This window comes from Piliocolobus tephrosceles, chromosome 13, assembly GCF_002776525.5.
Source record: "Piliocolobus tephrosceles isolate RC106 chromosome 13, ASM277652v3, whole genome shotgun sequence".
In the NCBI taxonomy this organism is placed as follows: domain Eukaryota; kingdom Metazoa; phylum Chordata; class Mammalia; order Primates; family Cercopithecidae; genus Piliocolobus; species Piliocolobus tephrosceles.
The window spans coordinates 15,794,595-15,815,535 of NC_045446.1; the positions used below are offsets into that span (position 1 = coordinate 15,794,595).

General features: G+C 48.1%; 1 protein-coding gene across 1 annotated transcript; it reads left to right on the forward strand.

Moving 5' to 3' along the window:
* Window positions 1-16,785: 16,785 nt before the first annotated feature.
* Window positions 16,786-20,563, forward strand: APLNR (apelin receptor). Its single transcript, XM_023215614.3, has one exon. The coding sequence runs from the start codon at window positions 17,216-17,218 to the stop codon at window positions 18,356-18,358; it is 1,143 nt and encodes a 380-aa protein (XP_023071382.1). The 5' UTR covers window positions 16,786-17,215; the 3' UTR covers window positions 18,359-20,563.
* The last annotated feature ends 378 nt before the right edge of the window (window positions 20,564-20,941 follow it).

Sequence of the window (20,941 nt, forward strand, 5' to 3'; positions counted from 1 at the left end):
GGCAGAACTCCTTTCTTCATAAGATATTGGACTAAGGGCCTCAGTCCCTCATTGACTGTTGGGTGGAAGCCTCCCTCAGGCCCTTGCCACATAGATCTGTCCACCGGGCAGCTAACAACATGAAAGTTGACTTCTCTCAAAACAAGTGACTGACAGAGGGGGCACTCAAGATGGAAGCCAGTGTTTTTATTATCTAGTCTTAGATGTGACCTCCCATTACTTTTGCCATATTATATATTTTTGAAATGAGTCACAAGATTCAGCCCACATTCAAGTGGAGAAGATTGCAAATGGACAAAAATACCAGGAGGTGCAGATAATTGGGGTCACCTTGGAAGCTGCCTACCACAGGCACCCTTCTCTTCTCACTCTCTTCCTTCTCCTTAGACCATCTCACACACACAGAGGTTTTAATTACCAGCCATGGGTGAAAGGGAGACTATTCACAAACTTGTATTTTCAATACAGACCTTCCCTCTGACATCTGGGCTCGTAGCTAACCGATCAATTGCTATTTCACTTAGATTTCTCAAAACCTTCTCAAATGCAACATGCCCCAAACTGCACTCAAGCCTGTCTTGTTCCACTGTTCCCTAAGTGTGAGTTATGGTACAGGTTAAGATATGAGACAGAGAGACAGGGCTTTAAAAAGAGTCATTTTTTAAGGTCAGGAGCGATGGCTCACGCCTGTAATCCCAGCACGTTGGGAGGCTGAGGCAGGTGAATCACGAGGTCAGGAGTTTGAGAGCAGCCTGACCAACATGGAGAAACCCTGTCTCTGCTAAAAATACAAAAAATTAGCTGGGCGTGGTGACGCATGCCTATAATCCCAGTTACTTGGGAGGCTGAGGCAGGAGAATCACTTCAACCTGGGAGGCAGAGGTTGCAGTGAGCCAAGATCACGCCATTGCACTCCAGCCTGGGCAACAAGAGCGAAACTCCATCTCAAAAAATAAGTCATTTTTCTTTCTATTAATAAGCCAGAGGTAGACGGGGGGCTCAGCTCTCCTGCACACAGTGTCTTGTTGCTCTGTTGCTCTGCTTCCCTTTGGATGCGGTCTTCATCTGCATGGTCAAAGCTGGCTGGCTATGCCACATCCATGTTCCACCATATGAGAAAGAAGAAAGAAAGGATATAAAGAGTAAGCAATTTCCTTTTTTAAAGAATGTGACCCAGAAGAAGCACACATCACTTTGTTCATATCACATTGATAAGGCTGCAGGAAGTTGTAAGGGGAGCTGGAACGTGTAGTCTATAGCTGGGTAGTGTGTTTCTAATTAAAACTTGGATATTATGTTACTACCTTAGCCTAGCGTCCTCGTTTGTTTTGTGTTGCTATAACAGAATGGCATGGACTGGGTATTTTATATGAATGGAAATGTATTGGCTCATGGCTCTGGAGACTGGGAAGTCCAGTGTCAAAGTGGTAGCATCTGGCCAGGAACATCTTGCTGTGTCATCCCATGGCAGAAGGTGGAAGGACAAGAGAACACAAGAGAGCAAGAGAAAGGAAGGGGGCTGAACTTACTCTTTTACTGGAAACCCACTCCCATGATGACTAACCCACTTTGAGGTCGTGGAATTAATCCATTTATGAGCGTTGATCTATCCAATGGCATTAATCCATCATTAATCCATTCATGAGCCCTAACGATCTAATCACTTCTTGAAGTTCCCACTTCTCAACACTGTTGCATTGGGGATTAAGTTTCCAACACATAAATTTTACGGGACACATTTAAACCATCCCACTGGGTTCCCTGGAAAGCGAGTCTGGAGCTGCAGGTTTACAAAAAGGAGTAATTAACAAGGACAGTGAAGAAGAAAAGAGAGACAACTAATATGAGGGTCTATATTAATTGACCAATCTATAGAAACAAGACACCAAGCAGTCGTATCAACTGTTCCTGAGGACCAGACCTGTGGGAGAGAATGCAGGAAGATTATCTCCAGTGACTTCTCTCATTGGTCAAAACATTTTCCCATGGGCTGCCGACTCTTTTGCTTTTCTAAGTTTCCATGCAAAAGATGGGCACCGTGCCAGGTCCAGTGATATCAGCGGAAGCCCACGTGGGAGGTGAGAAGGGCATAGCAGGGGCCAGAGGGGAGGGAGCCATCAGACTGTGCCTGCTTTGGGTCCATCAGAACCCTCCCAGAGCTGAAAAAAAAAGTAAGTGAGCTTGAGAAGTTCGAAAGTTGACATGTAAGAGGACTCTGGTGCAATCACTAAAGGAAAAAGGAGAAAGTAGATACTGGGGCTTGCTCACCAGTGCAGTCACACCATTTTCATTTAGTTCCAGCAAGCGAGAAACCTGAGACGTCCTGGCAGCTCCCTTTTCCTTACACCCATACCCAATCCAACATATTGCTCAAATCTTCTTACTTCTCTCCATTTTGTCTACCATACTCATAATCCAGGCTCCTATTATCTCTCCTGGGAATTCATGTCTCCTTATTGGACTCTTGTCCTCTTGCTCTCTTTCTCTTGTTCTCTTGTGTCCTCTTGCCCTCGTTTAATTAGACAAATCTCGTAAAATATGTGTGTATATTTTCCTTTCCCTCTTTCTCTTTCTGGAAATACATTTTCCTGTTTCTCAGGCAGCAGCCACTCTGGTAAGACAGGGGAACGTCAGCACAGACAGGTTGTGGGGGACACAGTTAATGACTAAGCCAGAGCTGGGGCTTCAGGACTCTGTGACTCACTCAAAAAATGTTCACTGAGTCCCTCCTCTGTAGGGGACCCTATGCTAAGCTCAATGGTAAGTCAAAACCCCACCCAGGACTCTGCCCTTGAAAGATAGAGCCTTGTTAGGGAGAGAGGCATTATAGCAACACAAAACAAACTAGGACACTAGGCTAAGGTGCTTGTCCTCTTGCCTATCCACTTTCGGCATACAGTCAGTGTGGCTTTTCTGTAACACCAGCTGGATCATGTCACCATGCCCTGCCAATTAAAACCCTTCAACAGCTTTCCATTGCTTGGAGGATAAAGGCAAAATTCCTCAGGGTGTCCCACAAAGCCCGATGTGGTTTGGCTCCTTGTCTTCTCTTACAACACAGTTCTCATTGTCCTCTGTTCCAGCCTCTCCCCACTTCTTTCAGCCTCTGCTCTCTCAAGCTCCTAGCTTCTGCAGGACCATTGTATACACTCTGCCCAGTGCTTGCTGTAATTATTTGTCATGGTTTTCACCTTTCTGCCTTCTTATTCTGTAGCTCTCAGCACTGTTACCATTTTCTTAGGCAAGTTTTTCCAAATTTTCCTGACTAGGTCAAACTCCTATTATATATATATATATCCATTCCCGGATTCCCCAACAGGCTGGCTAAACATCTATTTCAGGCACTAGAGAAACAGGGTCACTCCCGATTTTTCATAACATGCTATTTGATTCCTTTTAACATAAAACACTTTCAAAGACGTCATTATGGGAAAAATAAGGCTTTTGGGGATTTCTTTACACCTATCTTTAAATTGTTGGTTTTCATTTAAAATAGATTATGGAGGGGGCCGTGATATTTTCAGTCCTTTAAAGTCTCTAAAAGTCAGACTCTAAAAATCCTGTCTGTGGACATAGCTCTCCTTGTAATACTTTGCACCGTTACAGCTTTACTTTTTTACATCATTTCTTAGTAGACGCCTCTCTCCCTGACAAGGCTCTATCTTTCAAGAGCACAGTCCTGGGTGGGGTTTTGACTTACCATTGAGCTTAGCATAGGGCCCCCTACAGAGGAGGGACTCAGTGGACATTTTTTGAGTGAGTCACAGAGTCCTGAAGCCCCAGCTCTGGCTTGGTCATTAATTCACAACCTGTCTGTGCTGACGTTCCCCTGTCTTACCAGAGTGGCTGCTGCCTGAGAAACAGAAAAATGTATTTCCAGAAAGAGAAAGAAGGAAAGGAAAATATACACACATATTTTAAGAGATTTGTCTAATTGAATCTGTGTGTGACCTTCAGGGCCCCAAGGCTGACACTGGAATAACTGGGAGGGCTCATGGGTAAAGAATATCTTCATAGACACCCTTCTTACTTGGGCCAACTCAACTGTGTAGCCACGCTTTTTCCCATGCTAAAATTAGTGAGTGTATCGAAAGAGATTTCAGTGCAAAGTTCATTGAGAGAAAAGATTCAGATACGGGGCTCAGCAAAGAAACAGATGAAAGGGCACATAAGAAATGCTCAATAAATGTGGTCGGTAGAGAAATGAGTGGAAGCTGGGGTCGCTGTCCTGTGAGCAACCACAAGGTGGCGCTAGGTGCTCAGCAATGAGATTCCTGCCTCCAGGGACTTGACTCAACTTTTTTCTTATTAATGTTAGCTTATTAAAAAAACAAAACAAAACAAACAAACAAAAAAAAAAACAGTCTTTTTCTAGTCCATAATTTTCCTTAATAAAACAGGGTAACATTTTCCCTTTCATATGTTGTCTTTGCAGAGTGACATGCTTGAGAAACAGTGATGAATAATACTGAGGATGATTCAACGTCTCTTGGTTTTACTTCTTCTGTACCACCCAAAGAGAAAATAGTAAGACAAGAACATTTCTTTTTCTATATCAGTGTCATAATATGTATTATTACAGTGCGGTGTAACCACGTGTCAGAAGATAATGCGTAGCTGAAAACACTGAACTAGGTAGAGGGGCTGAGGCCTTAATTCTCCGAGACTGGGACCTGTGCTGGGTTCTAGGGCCTGTTCAACATCAGAATCATCAGCTGGGCAAGTTCCTGTTGCTAAGGGTTCTTCTAGCTCCTGAGCCATAAGGTTCTGGGGTGGACAATTCCAGATGCCACAGGGCCCTGGAAGAAGGAGAGAGGTTGGGCTTAGGTGGGCCCTCTGGGATCTCAGGCTGCTGGGTCTGCATCCCGGTGGCAGGGCTGGAAGCCAGTGCTGGGACTCCTGGTGCTCAGGGGGAGGTCAAAGCTGAGTAGCAGCTCATCTCCACCAGAGGTCAGCATCACCGAGCCATCAGAGGCACAGCAGCCAAACAGCCAGGCTCAGGAGGCAGCCCCGTGCTTGAGCTGGCCCACCCATGTCCAGTTCTTCTTTCCACCTTGCCAACCATCCTTAGGCTCCGAGCAGTCCTAAGAGTGGGAGATACTGTAGCACTAGTGTTGTGCCTTTTTGGCAAGGGTAGATTGCTGCTGGACCCTGGGACTGGTGGGTCATTCATCAGCAGAGCCCCGCGGCATCCGGGGCAGCCACCTCTCTGTGCTGACACAAAGTTGGTGACTATCCCACTGGCTTCTGTCAAAACCTCGGGCAGGCAGGGCAGCACGTTCCACACTTCAAGGAACTGAGACGGAAAGTATCATTAAAGAAGAGGATTAAGAAAAAAATACGACTTTACAAACTGTTTAAGATTTGGAACTGTCTACCATGGTAGCGAAGACTGCAGATGCTCTCTCTAATCAGCCCTCCTAGGTCTGAATCCCATCTCCAATACTGAGAAATGGAGAGACTTAGAGTAGTTTCTTATTGTTTCGCCTCTCAGTTTCTACATCTGTAAACTGTGAATATTATCATTCCCATTTGTCACTATTGATCCTCTCTACCCATTGGGTTATTGTGGGGATTAAATGAGATGACTGTAATAGGCAATGTTAACTGAGCATTCGCCCTGTGCCAGGCATGGACCTAAGTCTGGTATCTAAGCCTAGTATCTCATAATTCTGACCACGCTGTGTACGGTTACCCCTATTTTATAGTTGATGAAACTGAGGCTTCATATACTAGCGGAACTAGTGTTTGAAACCAGTCATTTTTGCTTCCAGGGTTTACTTTTTAAATCATGGCCCTTCACTAGAACAGTGCCTGCTGATGTGGAGTAAGCACTTAATAAATAAGAGCCATTATTATTATTATTATTATTATTATTATTATTATTTATTTTGTTTTAAGTTCTGGGATACATGTACAGAACGTGCAGGTTTGTTACATAAGTATACATGTGACACGGTGGTTTGCTGCACCTATCAACCCGTCGTCAAGGTTTTAAGCTCTGCATGCATTAGGTATTTGACCTAATGCTCTCCCACCCCTTGTCCCCCACCCCACACCAGGCCCCGGTGTGTGATGTTCCCCTCCCTGTGTCCATGTGTCCTCATTGTTCAACTACCACTTATGAGTGAGAACATGCTGTGTTTGGTTTTCTGTTCCTGAGTTAGTTTGCTGAGAATGATGGTTTCCAGCTTCATTCGTGTCCCTGCAAAGGACATGAACTCATTCTTTTTTATGGCTGCATAGTATTCCATGGTGCATATGTGCCACATTTTCTTTATCCAGTCTATTATTGAGGGGCATTTGGGTTGGTTACAAGTCTTTGCTATTGTAAATAGTTACTAGTGTTATTCACTACTATTATTATTGCCGTTATTATGGAGTTATTCATGGCTTGATCTTTATGTCTACAGGTTGATGAGTAATTACAAACATGCTGGTTTTACAAATTATCTTTTTATCATCATAGCTGTGAACCCCTGTGAATTTTTCTCCACTCAGTCTCACCGTCCTTTAGACAGGTGGAGAGAGCAGGATCCATCTATGAGATTTCTGTGCCGTCCCCCTTCACTGAAGCAACAGCAGGTCATATCTGAATGCAGAAGCAAGACCTTGTGCTGGGAAAACACAACCTGGCTGTAGAGCTCTCAGGCTTCTAGAGTCAAAGCCAAGGGTTCAAATCCTCTCTCTGTTACTCAGAAGCCAGATGGTCCTGAGCCAGTGAAGTAACTCTCTGAACCTCAGTTTACAAATCTATAAGATGGGGATCATAATGTAAAAGATGGCATTAAAACTTACATTGGGAAAAAGCATTTGAGTGTGCTTACACAGTGCCTGGTAATAAACTTTACCTATTAGGATGCAATACACTACCTATTACTACGGGAGTAATAATAGTAAGAGACTACTACCTAAGTCAGGTATCTAAGCCTAGTATCTCATAGTTCTGACAGTGCTATATACAGTTACCCCTATTTTATAGTTGATGAAACGGAAGCTTCATATACTAGCAGAACCAGGATTTAAAACCAGGCCTTTTTGCTTCCAGAGTTTACTTTTTTAAATCGTGGTCCTTCACTAGAACAGTGCCTGCTGACATGGAGTAAACACTTAATAAATAAGAGTCATTCCTATTATTATTATTACTATTTTTTTTTGTTTGTTGGTGACAAACTACCTGTGATTGGAAAATTGGTGAATTGGAGTCCTCTCCTTAATATGGGCCTTTGGTCTGAAAAACTGCACCTGTTTCCTAATGAACCTTCCCATTCTAACCCGTCCTCAAAGATGCCTCCAGAGTGAGCATCCTAAGGCTGAGATATGATCCTTCAGCTCAGCACTATCCAATAGGGATATAACAGAAGTTACATATGTGATTTTAATTTTCCTAGTAGACACATTAAAAAAGTAAACAAGGCTGGGCACGGAGGCTCACTCCTGTAATCCCAGCACTTTGGGAGGCCGATGTGGGCAGATCACTTGAGGTCAGGATTTTTAGCCCAGCCTGGTCAATATGGCAAATATGTCTATGTCTCTACCAAAAATACAAAAATTTTCCAGGCATGATGGCACATACCTGTAATCCTAGCTACTCGGGAGGCTGAGGCAGGAGAATCTCTCGAACCCGGGAGGCGGAGGTTGTAATGAGCTAGAATTGCATCACTGCACTCCAGCCTGGGTGACAGAGCAAGACTCTGTCTCAAAAAAAATTAAAAAATAAGTTAAGGAAACAAAAAAAGTAGACTTCATTTTAACAATGTACTTACTTTAATATATCCAAAATGTTATCATTTTGACATGCAATCAATAGAAAAAATTACTAATGAGATATATTACATTCTGTTTTCATACTAAGTCTTTGACACCCAGTGTGTGTTCTACACCTGCGGTGCCCCTCCATCTGCCTGGCCACGTTTCTGGCCCTCCATAGCCACACGTGGTGAGTGGCTCACCCACTGCACAGTGCAGGGTTAGCTCTTCAGGAGCCCCTTATCAGCAGCAAAACGGCATGTGCTGATTTTCCTAGCTTTATGTTACTTTAGTCCTACGACATTTTAAATTCTTTCTTTCTTTTCTTTTCTTTTTTTTGAGATGGAGTCTCGCTCTGTTGCACAGGTTGGCTTGAAGTGGCACAATCTCGGCTCACTGCAACCTCTGCCTCCCAGGTTTAAGGAATTCTCTGCCTCAGCCTCCCAAGTAGCTGGGATTACAGGCGCCCACCACCACACCGAGCTAATTTTTGTATTTTTAGTAGAGATGGGGTTTCACCATCTTGGCCAGGCTGGTCTTGAACTCCTGACCTCATGATCTACCCACCTTGGCCTCCCAAATGCTGGGATGACAGGCGTGAGCCACCACACCCAGCCTTAAATTCTTCCTTTTGCATCTTTGCATCTTGGCCTGCATCTTTCTGTCCACATGGCATTCTTTGCATGCTCTCTCCTTTACCTTGCTGAATCCTTATACCAGTCCTGGGGCAGTAGATATTCTAATGACTCCCATTTTACAGATGAGAAACCGAGACTTGAAATGATCACACTCCTTGGTGCTCCATGGCAAAGTGACTTGTAAGTGGCTACCTGACTCCAGCCTCTTTGTTCTGAACCACTCTTCTCTCCTGAAGGTTGAATGGGCAGGGATGCCAAGACTGGAATGGGAATGGGCTGCTGGGGGCAGAATTAAGTGTCTGGTCAACAGAGGTATTCAAGAGACACCTGGATGGTCGTCAGAGTGGGTGTGGTAGAGGAGATTTCTGCACTCAATTGGGGTCGGGGATACAGGTTGAAGATGCTCGTTGCAGGTCCAGGAATCTAGGAAGGTCCAGGAATCTAGGATGTTTTCTGTTCCTTGGGGGAGGTTTCTGGGGCATTGTGGTCTCCAGTGCCTGTTTAGGCCCCAGGGTGGAAGGCTTGATTTTTTCTTTAGCTGTGCAAGGCTGGCCTTCCCCAAGCTCCCTTTGCCTTTGTGCAGCCTCTGGGCTAATTGCGTTGGTCTTCTCCCCTGGAGGGCCTGGCCCAGCATCCTCCCATTGTCAGTGCTGATATGTATCTCATTAATGTAGACTCACTGTAAATATTTTTAGAAACACCGTGTTGCTCTCCTGAAGGCTGGCAGGGCTGGGTGTGAGCCGGCCTGGTCCTGTCAACCTCTTCCTTACCTCCTTCCTGCCTCTGCTGTACTTCCTGTCCTCACAGCCTCCTGCCCAAGTCCCTCCTCTCAGCCAAACAAAGACTTCCTCTGCACCCAACCTTTGGGGGTGGGAGGAGAAGAGACGGTGGCATAGGGACACCTGGACAAAACCTTTTTGCTCTCCCTCCCTCGCTTTCCCCATCGGTAAGGTCAAGGGCGTGGAGTAGATCGCAGCCACCACCTTTCAGCATCAAAGGCTGTCTCGCTTGCTTTCCTGTTCTCCCCACAGTGAATCCTTTTTAAGGAAGGAGTCTGTTGATCTAACCCACCTTGTTTATAAAATCGTAATGAATTCATCTGCTCAGTTTTTATTCATCAAAGGCACACTGAGCAGCATGGCGTAGCCAGAGTCCCCACACTGACTTGTTAAAGTCCAAGCTCGTGGTGCTGGAGGGTTGTCTTATGATAGGGTGAGAAGAATGTGCCATTTCCACTAGATTTCATGAAATGCTGATGCTGGCCCAAGTTACTGCCTCTCTCCCCACTTCTATCATTGAGGGCCTCTGATGTCAGCGTGGGAATCAATGGGCTAATAAAATTTTAGGCATCTTTTCTGTTCTAAGTCATGGGAATCCAGTGCCCCATCCAGATTGTCCTAAGAAAGTTCTTTCTTTCTTTCTTTTTTTTTTTTTTGAGACACAGTTTCACTCTTGTTGCCTGGGCTAGAGTGCAATGGTGTGATCTTGGCTCACAGCAAACTCCTGGGTTCAAGCAATTCTCCCTCCTCAGCCTCCTAAGTAGCTGGGATTACAGGTGTCCACCACCACGCCTGGCTAATTTTTTGTATTTTTAGTAGAGATGGGGTTTCACCATGTTGGCCAGACTGGTCTCAAACTGCTGACCTCAGGTGATCCACCTGCCTTGGTCTCCCAACGTGCTGGGTTACAGGGGTGAGCCACCGAGACCGGCCCCTAAGAAAGTTCTGATTACTCCTGAGGTTATAGAAATGGGGGTCCTACAATCCCAGTGCATTTATTAGAGTTCACTATGTATGGGGTGCTGTGCCAAGTAATGGGGGGATGGGTGGGTAATGATCGGTAAAAGGGTGACAGGAGGTGGGTGGGAGATAAGGAAAGGCTTCCAGACTCCTGATTCTTACAGTCTAACAAATAGCCCACCAAACTGGGCTTGGTGCTGTAGTGGGGAGAATGGATTCTCATTTGATCCTGCCATTCATCAACAAGAGGGTCAGTTTGTCTCCCGCTTTTGATCTTTTTGGCAAGAAAGCCACTTCTCCAACCACGTCTGGAAGCCATAGCCATAATTCCCAGAATCACAGGAAGCTAGACCTGGCTGACCCAATGTCCTCATGTACAGATAGGGAAACTGAGGCTCAGAGAAGGGCAAAAGCCTTCCCCAGAGTACAAAGCAAGCTAGTTATTGGGGTTCAGGTAAGATATCAGTGACTCCTAAGAGACCTCCCCGATCTACACTATCTGAAAATGCCACTTTCCGTTTATTCACTGCATCATTCGCCAGTTTATCTTTCTTTGTAGTGCTTATCATTACCGGAGTTCACTGCATTTGTTTAACTTTCATCGTTTTGTCTCTGTTCCACCTCTAGAATGAAAGTGCAGGAAACCAAGGGCATAGCTTGAATTGTTCACACTTATGGCAAGTGCCTCAAATAGAGCCTGGCACATAGTAGTTGCTCAATATTTTCTGAGCAAATGAATTAGGATGGGATTAGAACAAGAGGGTCAGTTTGTCTCCCGCTTTTGATCTTTTTGGCAAGAAATCCACTTCTCCAACTGCATTTGGATGCCATAGCCATAATTCCCAGAATCACAGAAAGCTAGAACCAGGCCAGTGAGTGAGTTTTCTTGCTGTCCCCAGAGACCAGGGAGTTCTGGGAGTTTGCAGTGTGGCCTTAGAGTTTGAAATAGCACCAAATGGTGGGGTTGGGGGTGGAGAGAGTTGCTGAGGGGGTTTCTGTTTTAATTATCAGAAAGCAGCTGACCATTTGTTTTTGGTCAGATAAGCTGCTAAAGTAGGGTGTGTGTGTGTGTGTGTGTGTGCGCGCGCGCGCGCCTAGGGCTGGGGTCAGGGTGTTGTGCTTCTGGAGAAAGGGGAGGTGAAATTCCTAAGTGGGCTGGGCAGCCAAGTTATATCCCGCCTGTGTCCCTGCCTTCCCTTCCCCTTTCCCTCAGATAACACCACCAGCTGTTAGGGACACAGCTGTGGCTGCCTCTTGGGAAGGAGAGAAAAAGGCGCTGTTGCCCTGGGTGAGTTCCCAAGCTGTGGAGTTCAAAGCAGACCTGTGAAGTGAGGGGGCTGGAGCAGAGAGCTAGGAGGGAGGGGGTGAGAAGTCCGGAAGGGCACAGAAAGGTACTACTTCCACTCTGATGTCCCCAGCCCACAGCTTTGGGTAGTGTCTGGGTGATGTCCCAGCAGAGGGGTTCAGCTTTTCCCCCCACATCTCAAACTCTTAGAGACATCCAGTTAAGCACCCCTTCCTGTACTCCAAGCAGGATGTTTATTCACATCTCCGATCCCACCACATACAAGCAAGCACACTCTTCTACACACCCAATGTGCATTCCTTGGGTGAATGTGTGCATTCATTGCACACTCGTGCTTACAATACACAAACATGTACACTCTTCTATACACGTTAATGCATGAACCCAGTGCACATGATAGCCCACTATGCACAAGCAAGCACATTGTTCTACATGCATGAATGCATGCACCCAATGCCCATCATACCTCATTATTCATAAGCAAGCACACGTTCTACCTGCATGAATGCGTGCACCCAATGCATATCATACCCTGCTATGCACAAGCAAGCACACGTTCTACCTGCATGAATGCGTGCACCCAATGCACACTCATATCCCCCTGCACACAAGTTCAGCCTGCTCACAAGCACCTACAGAATTCACATCCAAGTGGCCTCGTGGCACACAGAAAACTTGCATTCACAAAGCACACACAGCCAGCGTGTCCCTGGGCACAGGCCAAGTCAGGCACGAACCTGGGGGTGGGGTGGGTGAGGGATATTGAACCACTGACTCCAGAGGTCTCCCAGAAGTCTGGGCTGTCCTCAAAGGGCACTAGCAGGGCTGGAGGGCTTTTCTGCCAGGTGTCATTCATCTCGGTCTCATCACAATGCTCTGAAGAAATCACCCAGGAGAGAGAGGGAAGTTCCCCAGGAAACCTGTTCAGGCCTCTCCAGGGCAGGCCAGCTCTGGGCACCCTGGCCAACAGACTTGCCTTAGCTATTGGTTTGCCCGATAGCTCAGAGTAGATTTTCCTGGATCACTTTAGTAAAAGTCGCCTTGTTAATGCAGTAGAGCGGCTCTGGGGTGAAGACCCAAGTCTTTACACCCTTCTCCTGAGTGTGTTTCTCTTGCTTTAATTCAACAGACTTTTACCAGGTGCCAACTAGGGTGGGGGGCAGAAATGAAAAGAAGATATCTGTCCTAGGCCTTGTATATGTCTAGTCTGTGAGACCCAGGAACCACACACTTTTGAGCCCCAGGACACACACGGTTCGTCTTCAGCTACTGGTCTCATTTTCCAGTCTTTCTTCTGTGTGGAATGATGCAATGTGGAACAGGGACAGATTCGATCAGGCGGGATGAGGAGTGAGCTGGCTGATTCTGCTCACTTCAGGCTGTCATTGCAGGGGGCACTCAGGTCATCTGGCTACAGCTGGCTCCTGGTTGGAGGCCGGATCTTATCAGCACTCCACCCTCTCTGGTCCCAAACGGTGGCCTCTTCCCAGCCCTGGCCCCCAATTCCCTCCCCTCTCAATGAGTCTGGTAACTAGTGAGATTAACTGCTCTTTACCCCCTCCAGGGCACAGATTCCTGGAGGTCGGCAGATGAAAGCGATGGATCCATATCCTTTCCCACGGGGGTCTCCAGGCTCCTGTCTGGCTCAGCATTCCAGTGGGAATAGCTGAGGGGAGGGAGACGGGGACCTGATTTCAGGGACACTCCAAGCTCATTAGCTCCCCTCTCTCTGTATTTCTGGCTGCAAAGTGCACAGACATCTGCATCTTTCTGGGAGAATCATGGGAGAACTGGGATCTCTACGTGTCTCAAACTTGGTCTTTATCCTGGAATGTCCCCAGCAGTAATGTTTACTCATAAAAGGGACATCTATTATGACCTGACCTGAGCCAAACTGGTCCCTCTGCACAACTCCTAGGTCCCCTTTGATAGGTAAAGATAGCTTACCACTGAAGAAGTCTGATGTAGCCAGAGGTTAACTATTTCTGCCCAGGATATAATGCCAGGATATAATGAAACTATTACATCAGGATATGATGAATGAATCATGATATGATGAATGAATGTCAGGATATAATGAAAACCATTCTGCCATCTGCGCAGAGCTTCATTAGCCAAAAATGCAGGAGCAAGAGGCCCCAAGCAATTCCTATCCTGTGTACTGTGAGATGGAGGGAGCCCCAGTTCTGGATTCTATTGGGTGTCCCAGCCCCGACTCTGCAGAATGCCAAGATTCTAGAGGCAGAGTCCTGTTAGCTTTCTAGCTGGCACCAGGCAACCAGGAATTCTCTTTGGCAATAGCTAGAGCCAGCGTGGCTTCTGGATCAAGTCTATGGTGCTAACCCTAAGTGTACAGATTATTATCTGCAGGATTCTTATACCTTGTCTAATCAATGTGAGACGTGTCTCTAAATAGTCAATCTATTTAAAATCTCACCCGAGAGAGCTTATTTTAAGGTAAATTACAGGTATCCTAGCATCGCCCTACATTTCTGTAATGCTTAACAGATGACACACCCCTCAGTTTCAAAAGGATTGGGCGTTTTTCTTTGGGAGCATAGTGGTTTAGTCCATGGGCTCAAGACAGCTTTGGTTCAAATTCTGGCTCATTACTGCTGGGTGATCTTGGCTAAGTTGCTTCACCTCTGCATACCTCAGTTTCCTCATCTGTAAATTGAGGCTAATGAGAGCACCTGACTCCTAATGTTTTGATGATAAAAAGAGATACTAATACATGTATGTAGAATGTATAAAATGTTTAGAAGAATGCCTGGGACACAGTGAGTGGGCAACATGTAGTCCTCATAAGAAACACCAACATATTCATCACTTCACATTGCATTTAGGTGAAGGTCATGGGTTCTGTCTAATCTCTCTCTGCAGCCTTCTCTCCTCTATCTCCCCACTGCACTCTAAGGCTTTTTCAATCTTTGCATTTTATGTCTCCTCGTCCCGGCCCACCCTCTTGGTTCTTCTGCTGCCTTCTATTCTTGGCAAGCTCCTGTATAAAGAACACAAACTCGGGGGCCAAAAACATGTTTTACTTACCATGGTCTTTGCTTTTTTTTGAAATGATAATTGATTTCCAAAATTTACAAGTATGAAAATTTCTTACAAAAGTCCATAATTTGAAATTATCTTGGAAAAATCCTAAGACACAGTCATGCTGGGGTCCAGCTTTCTGCATGGCAACCAGAGACTAGAGCTGAAGAGGCCTCCCTGTGATGGAATGGGCACCCTCCAGTTTGCCACAGTCTTTACCATTCTCTATTGTCTCAAACTGCACTCTTGGCTTGTTTTTTTTTTTTTGCAGGTATTTGAGTTTGAGTTCCCTGATCTCTGCAAATGATTTTCTGATCCACTTTCCCTCCAGACAATGGATTCCAGCTTTTGTAGTAACTTAAGAAAAATATATATGGTGAGACAGGGTCTTGGCTATGTTGTTCAGGCTAGTCTTTTTTTTTTTTTTTTTTTTTTTTTTTTTTTTTTTTTTTTTTTTTTTTGAGACGGAGTCTCGCTCTGTCGCCCAGGCTGGAGTGCAGTGGCCGGATCTCAGCTCACTGCAAGCTCCGCTTCCTGGGTTTACGCCATTCTCCTGCCTTAGCCTCCCGAGTAGCTGGGACTACAGGCGCCCGCAACCTCGCCCGGCTGGTTTTTATTTTGTATTTTTTAGTAGAGACGGGGTTTCACCGTGTTAGCCAGGATGGTCTCGAACTCCTGACCTCGTGATCTGCCCGTCTCGGCCTCCCAAAGTGCTGGGATTACAGGCTTGAGCCACCGCGCCCGGCCTCAGGCTAGTCTTGAACTCCTGGGCTCAAGCGATCTTCCTGCCTCGGCCTCCCAAAGTTCTGGGATTATAGGCTTGAGCCACCTTGCCTGTCCAATTCCAGCTTTTGTAAGTCTTTTGCCTTGGATGTGGTTAAGGCTCAGCTCCTGCTTTTGTTCCATCTCACTATTACCCAACTTTAGGTGGTGGAAAGGGTGCCTATTTTTAAAAAATCTTACGTCGTGCATCTTCCTTCCTTCCTTCCTAGAGGTCCTGGAGAGGTGATGGGATGGGGCAAAGTGAGCTTCTACAGAACTTTCCCCATAGCATCCTCCAGTGACTGTGTCTCTTTCTAGAGACCCACCTCCTCTAGCTCAACTTCCTGACCCCCTGTGGTCTTTTACAAACCTCTTGGTCCACGGAGGATAGTAAAAACCTGAGAACTGAAATGTATCCAAGTTCTCACCACGTAGTAATTCATACACTCCTTCTTCCACCTATGGATTCCCCTTTTCACTCACCCCCTACGTCATCCATCCACTTACTCACTCATCAGCCATTCACCAGGGCAGCAGGGCAAGGTGGCTCATGCCTGTAATTCCAGCACTTTGGGAGGCCGAGGTGAGTGGGTCATCTGAGGTCAGGAATTTGAGACTAGCCTGGCCAATATGGTGAAACCCCGTCTCTACTAAAAAAACAAAAAAATTAGCCTGTAATCCCAGCTACTGGGGAGGCCGAGGTGGGTGAATCGCTTGAACCCGGGAGGCAGAGGTTGCAGTGAGCTGAGATTGCAGCATTGTACTCCAGCCTGGGCAACAAGAGTGAAACTCTGTCTCAACAAACAAACAAACAAACAAACAAACAAACAAACAAAAAACAGCCTTTCACCTGCAACATGCCAGGTACTGTGTTATGTTCGTGCTTGGAGAAGAAGAAAAGCAAACAATCAACTGCAGCAGAATTCACTTTATTTCCTTGGGCAAAACATTGACCTTGTTGGGCCTTTGTTTCCTACAGATTTAATGACTTGTTTAGAGATATTTTTGTCCTGGGTTTCTTCCATCCTGTGACCACCCTCAACCTTCTAAAGCATCCTGTGCCATCTGCAAACTGCAAACTGCAGTCTACACTAGTGTAGGGGGATTTCTCTAGAAACCACAGAAGTTCTCAAGGGAGGGTCAAAGCCAAGGGGTAGCGAAAGATGAAGCCAGAGGCGAAGTGGGAGAAGACCCTCCTGTGACACCTGGTCTGGGTGGGGACTGGGGGTGCAGGAAGGGAGCCAGGGGGCCAGACCTGCCTGCCAGGAGGGCCTGCCAGATGCCCTGACGATCCTGCGAAATCTTACACCCTCTTTGCTCCCTACCAGCCCTGGCTCCAGCTCAGGCTGGATTGCAATCTGCATAATGTGTCCCATTTAGATTGGATGGGAGGGGGTGAGAACAGGAGGGCAGAGAGCACTGAGGAGGGAGTGCCCTGAAGGGCAGGCAGGAAGTGGTGGCCAGAGGAAAGTGGAAGGATAGAGGCTGGGGTGAAGGTGGGTGGCAACCAGAAGGAGAAGGCGGGGCCAGGAGAGCAGACTTGCAAAACCACACATAATGTTCAGCCCAGCACAGGAGGGGTCAATTTGGTCCACTTGCTCAGTGACAAAAAGAAAAAAAAAGTGGGCTGTCACTTAAAGATTTTGACTCACAAGAGAGGGGCTGGTCTGGAGGTGGGAGGAGGGAGTGACGAGTCAAGGAGGAGACAGGGACGCAGGAGGGTGCAAGGAAGTGTCTTAACTGAGACGGGGGCAAGGCAGGAGAGGGTGGAGGAAATTCTGCAGGAGACAGGCTTCCTCCAGGGTCTGCAGAACCCAGAGGCAGCTCCTCCTGAGTGCTGGGAAGGACTCTGGGCATCTTCAGCCCTTCTTAACCTCTGAGGTTCAAGCCAGAAATTCAGACTGCTTGCAGAGTAGGTGACAGAGCCACGGAGCTGGTGTCCCTGGGACCCCCTGCCCGTCTTCTCTCCATTCCCCAGCATGGAGGAAGGTGGTGATTTTGACAACTACTATGGGGCAGACAACCAGTCTGAGTGTGAGTACACAGACTGGAAATCCTCGGGGGCCCTCATCCCTGCCATCTACATGTTGGTCTTTCTCCTGGGCACCACGGGCAACGGTCTGGTGCTCTGGACTGTGTTTCGGAGCAGCCGTGAGAAGAGGCGCTCAGCTGATATCTTCATCGCTAGCCTGGCAGTGGCTGACCTGACCTTCGTGGTGACGCTGCCCCTGTGGGCTACCTACACGTACCGGGACTATGACTGGCCCTTTGGGACCTTCTCCTGCAAGCTCAGCAGCTACCTCATCTTCGTCAACATGTACGCCAGCGTCTTCTGCCTCACCGGCCTCAGCTTCGACCGATACCTGGCCATCGTGAGGCCAGTGGCCAACGCTCGGCTGAGGCTGCGGGTCAGCGGGGCCGTGGCCACGGCGGTCCTGTGGGTGCTGGCCGCCCTCCTGGCCATGCCCGTCATGGTGTTCCGCACCACCGGGGACCTGGAGAACACCACCAAGGTGCAGTGCTACATGGACTACTCCATGGTGGCCACTGTGAGCTCGGAGTGGGCCTGGGAGGTGGGCCTGGGGGTCTCGTCCACCACCGTGGGCTTCGTGGTGCCCTTCACCGTCATGCTGACCTGTTACTTCTTCATCGCCCAAACCATCGCTGGCCACTTCCGCAAGGAGCGCATCGAGGGCCTGCGGAAGCGGCGCCGGCTGCTCAGCATCATCGTGGTGCTGGTGGTGACCTTTGCCCTGTGCTGGATGCCCTACCACCTGGTGAAGACGCTGTACATGCTGGGCAGCCTGCTGCACTGGCCCTGTGACTTTGACCTCTTCCTCATGAACGTCTTTCCCTACTGCACCTGCATCAGCTACGTCAACAGCTGCCTCAACCCCTTCCTCTATGCCTTCTTCGATCCCCGCTTCCGCCAGGCCTGCACCTCCATGCTCTGCTGTGGCCAGAGCAGGTGTGCGGGCACCTCCCACAGCAGCAGTGGGGAGAAGTCAGCCAGCTACTCTTCGGGGCACAGCCAGGGGCCTGGCCCCAACATGGGCAAGGGTGGAGAACAGATGCACGAGAAATCCATCCCCTACAGCCAGGAGACCCTTGTGGCTGACTAGGGCCGGGAGCGGAGAGAAGCCTGGTGCCCTCGGCCCTCCCCAGCCTTTGCCCTTGCTTTCTGAAAATCAGGTAGTGTGGCTACTCCTTCTCCTGTGCACATCCTTTAACTGCCCCCTGACTCCCGCCCCGCCCTGTCCTCCTCTACTGCTTTATTCTTTCTCAGAGGTTTGTGGTTTAGGGGAAAGAGACTGGGCACTATGGACCTGACCTTGCACAAGCCATTGAATCTCACTCAGCCTCAGTTTCTCCGTTGGTATGAAATGGGGGGAAGTCATATTGATCTTAAAATGTTGAAGCCTCAGTCTGGACTCAATAAAAGCTTGTTTCCCTCTGCTGCTTTCTTAGATCTGCAACTGTCTTTTCTCCCTCCTTTCCTTGCAGTTTTTCCCCCCACCACTCTCTGCAGCTGTCGCTCTTCATCCCTGCCTTCTGGCACCAATCCTCTCCTATAGCTCGTCCCCCCTCCCTCCATCCCTCCTTCTCCCCGGTCTACTTCCTTGTTCTGAAGGGCTATTAAGGGTTAAGGATCCCAAAGCTTGCAGAGACTGACCCTGTTTAAGCTCTCTATCCTGTTTTCTGAGTGTGAGGCAGGGAATGGCCTGGGGTGGGGGTGGGCTGTGTGTCAGCAGGTAATTAGCACTCCAGCCCTTAGATATGGGAGCTCCAGAGCTTGCCCTAAAATTGGATCACTTCCTTGTCTTTTTGGGCACTGGGGCTAGGGTGATTCCTGCAGTTCCCCCATGGCACCATATCACTGACTATATATGCTTTCTCCAAATCGTCTGCAGACCCTTTCATCCTTCGTCTATTTTCTATGGGAATTGGAAGGCAGCAGGGCTGATGAATGGATGTACTCCTTGGTTTCATTATGTGAGTGGGGAGTTGGGAAGGGAAACCAGAGAGAGAAGATGGAGGGGTGTCTGCGTTTAGTCCGGACACTGCTTGGCTCGCTCCCCAAGTCCTTCTGTCTCTGACTTCCTGCAGAACTGTGAGCTGAAGGTTTTCCTCGTCTCCCCAACTTACCCCATCGCACTGATTTCTTTCTTGGGCACTAGTACTACTTGGTGCCAAGAGTCATGTTGTTTGGGATGGAGATGCCTGCCTCGCCTCTGTGTGTTGTACTTACATGTCTGTATGGACAAGCCTGGCATGAACAGCAGTGTGCCTGGATCATTTGGATGAACCTCCTCCCACCCCCCACTCCTCTGCATCTCTGCTGTTCACACATTACCCTTGGCAGGGGGTGGTGGGGGGCAGGGATACACTGAGGCAAAGAATAAAAATGTAGAATAAAAATGAGTCCACTCCCCCACTGGATTTGGGGGCTCCAACGGCTGGTCCGTGCTTCAGGAGAGAAGTTAATGTTTGCACCAGGCTTCCTGTAGGGAGGTCCCTCCCCAAAGCGGCTGGCGCCAAGGCTTGGGGGCGTCCTACTGAGCTGCGTTCCCGCTCCTTCTTGGGCTCCATGAAGGAAGTAAGAGGCTGGTTGAGAGCTTCCCTTGGCCCCTTTCTGGTGCCTCCCCGCCTGGCTTCAAATTTATGAGCGTTGCCTTCATCTTCCTTTCTTGTTCCAGGGTCAGTGGTCCTCTTCCTAAGGAGGTCTGCTTGCCATGGGCCAAAAGGCACTGGGTAGGTTTTTTTCTCTTCCTACCCTCAGGATTGGACCTCTTGGCTTCTACTGGATTGGGGATCTGGGAATAGAGACTGTGATGGGGCAGACGGCATGGTGTCTACACTGCCAGAGAGACAGTGAGGATGAAATTAATAGTGGGGCCTTTGTGAGCTAGAGGCAGGGAGTGTCTATTCCGGGTTTTGTTCTTGGAGGACTGTAAAAGTGAAGGACAAGACATGAGCGATGGAGATAAGAAAAGCCCAGCTTGATGTGAATGGACACCTTGACCCTCCCTGGAATGGCGCCAGCTCTGGGGGCAGGGTGAGGAGGAGAGGGGAAGGGCTCCTTACAGCATAGTCTCCCCATCTTAAGACAGCATCTTCCACAGAGTCACCTCTTCCACAGACAGCATCTTCCACAGAGTCACCTCCTCTGCCCAGAGCTGCCCTCAGAGCATCCAGTGAACACTGGAAGAGGCTTCTAGAAGGGAAGAAGTTGTCCCTCCGAGGCCCCTGTGGGTGACCTGCAGAGACTTCCTGCCTGGGACTCATCTGTGATCTGGGACAGAAGCAGAGGAGGCTGCCTGCTGTGATACCCCCTTACCTCCCCCAGTGCCTTCTTCAGAATGTCTGCACTGTCTTCTGACCCTGTTAGTCACTGTGGTTCATCAAATAAAACTGTTTGTGCAACTGCTGTGTCCAAAGCCTCTTCTCATGAAAGTGTCTTGGGATAACCTCCAGCTTGCAAATGTTTCAGCATGGTGAGGGGGAAGCCGTCAAGAGAAGTGGGAGCTAAAAGGAGGGGGCGAAGTGAGGAGGGAGAGAGGATGGAGGAAATAGGCACCAGGAAAGGGAAAGGATGGGATTTAGGTGCAGAGAAGAAAAGGAAGAAAAGGAACAGGGTAGCAGCGAGTGTTGTGCTCTGAAAAGCCACGGAACAAAAGGACGCACATTTTGGAGGTCAGAGCATA

What these genes read in the sequence shown, in the direction of transcription:
- APLNR (XM_023215614.3), top strand. Translation starts at nt 17,216, where the DNA reads ATGGAGGAAGGTGGTGATTTTGACAACTACTATGGGGCAGACAACCAG.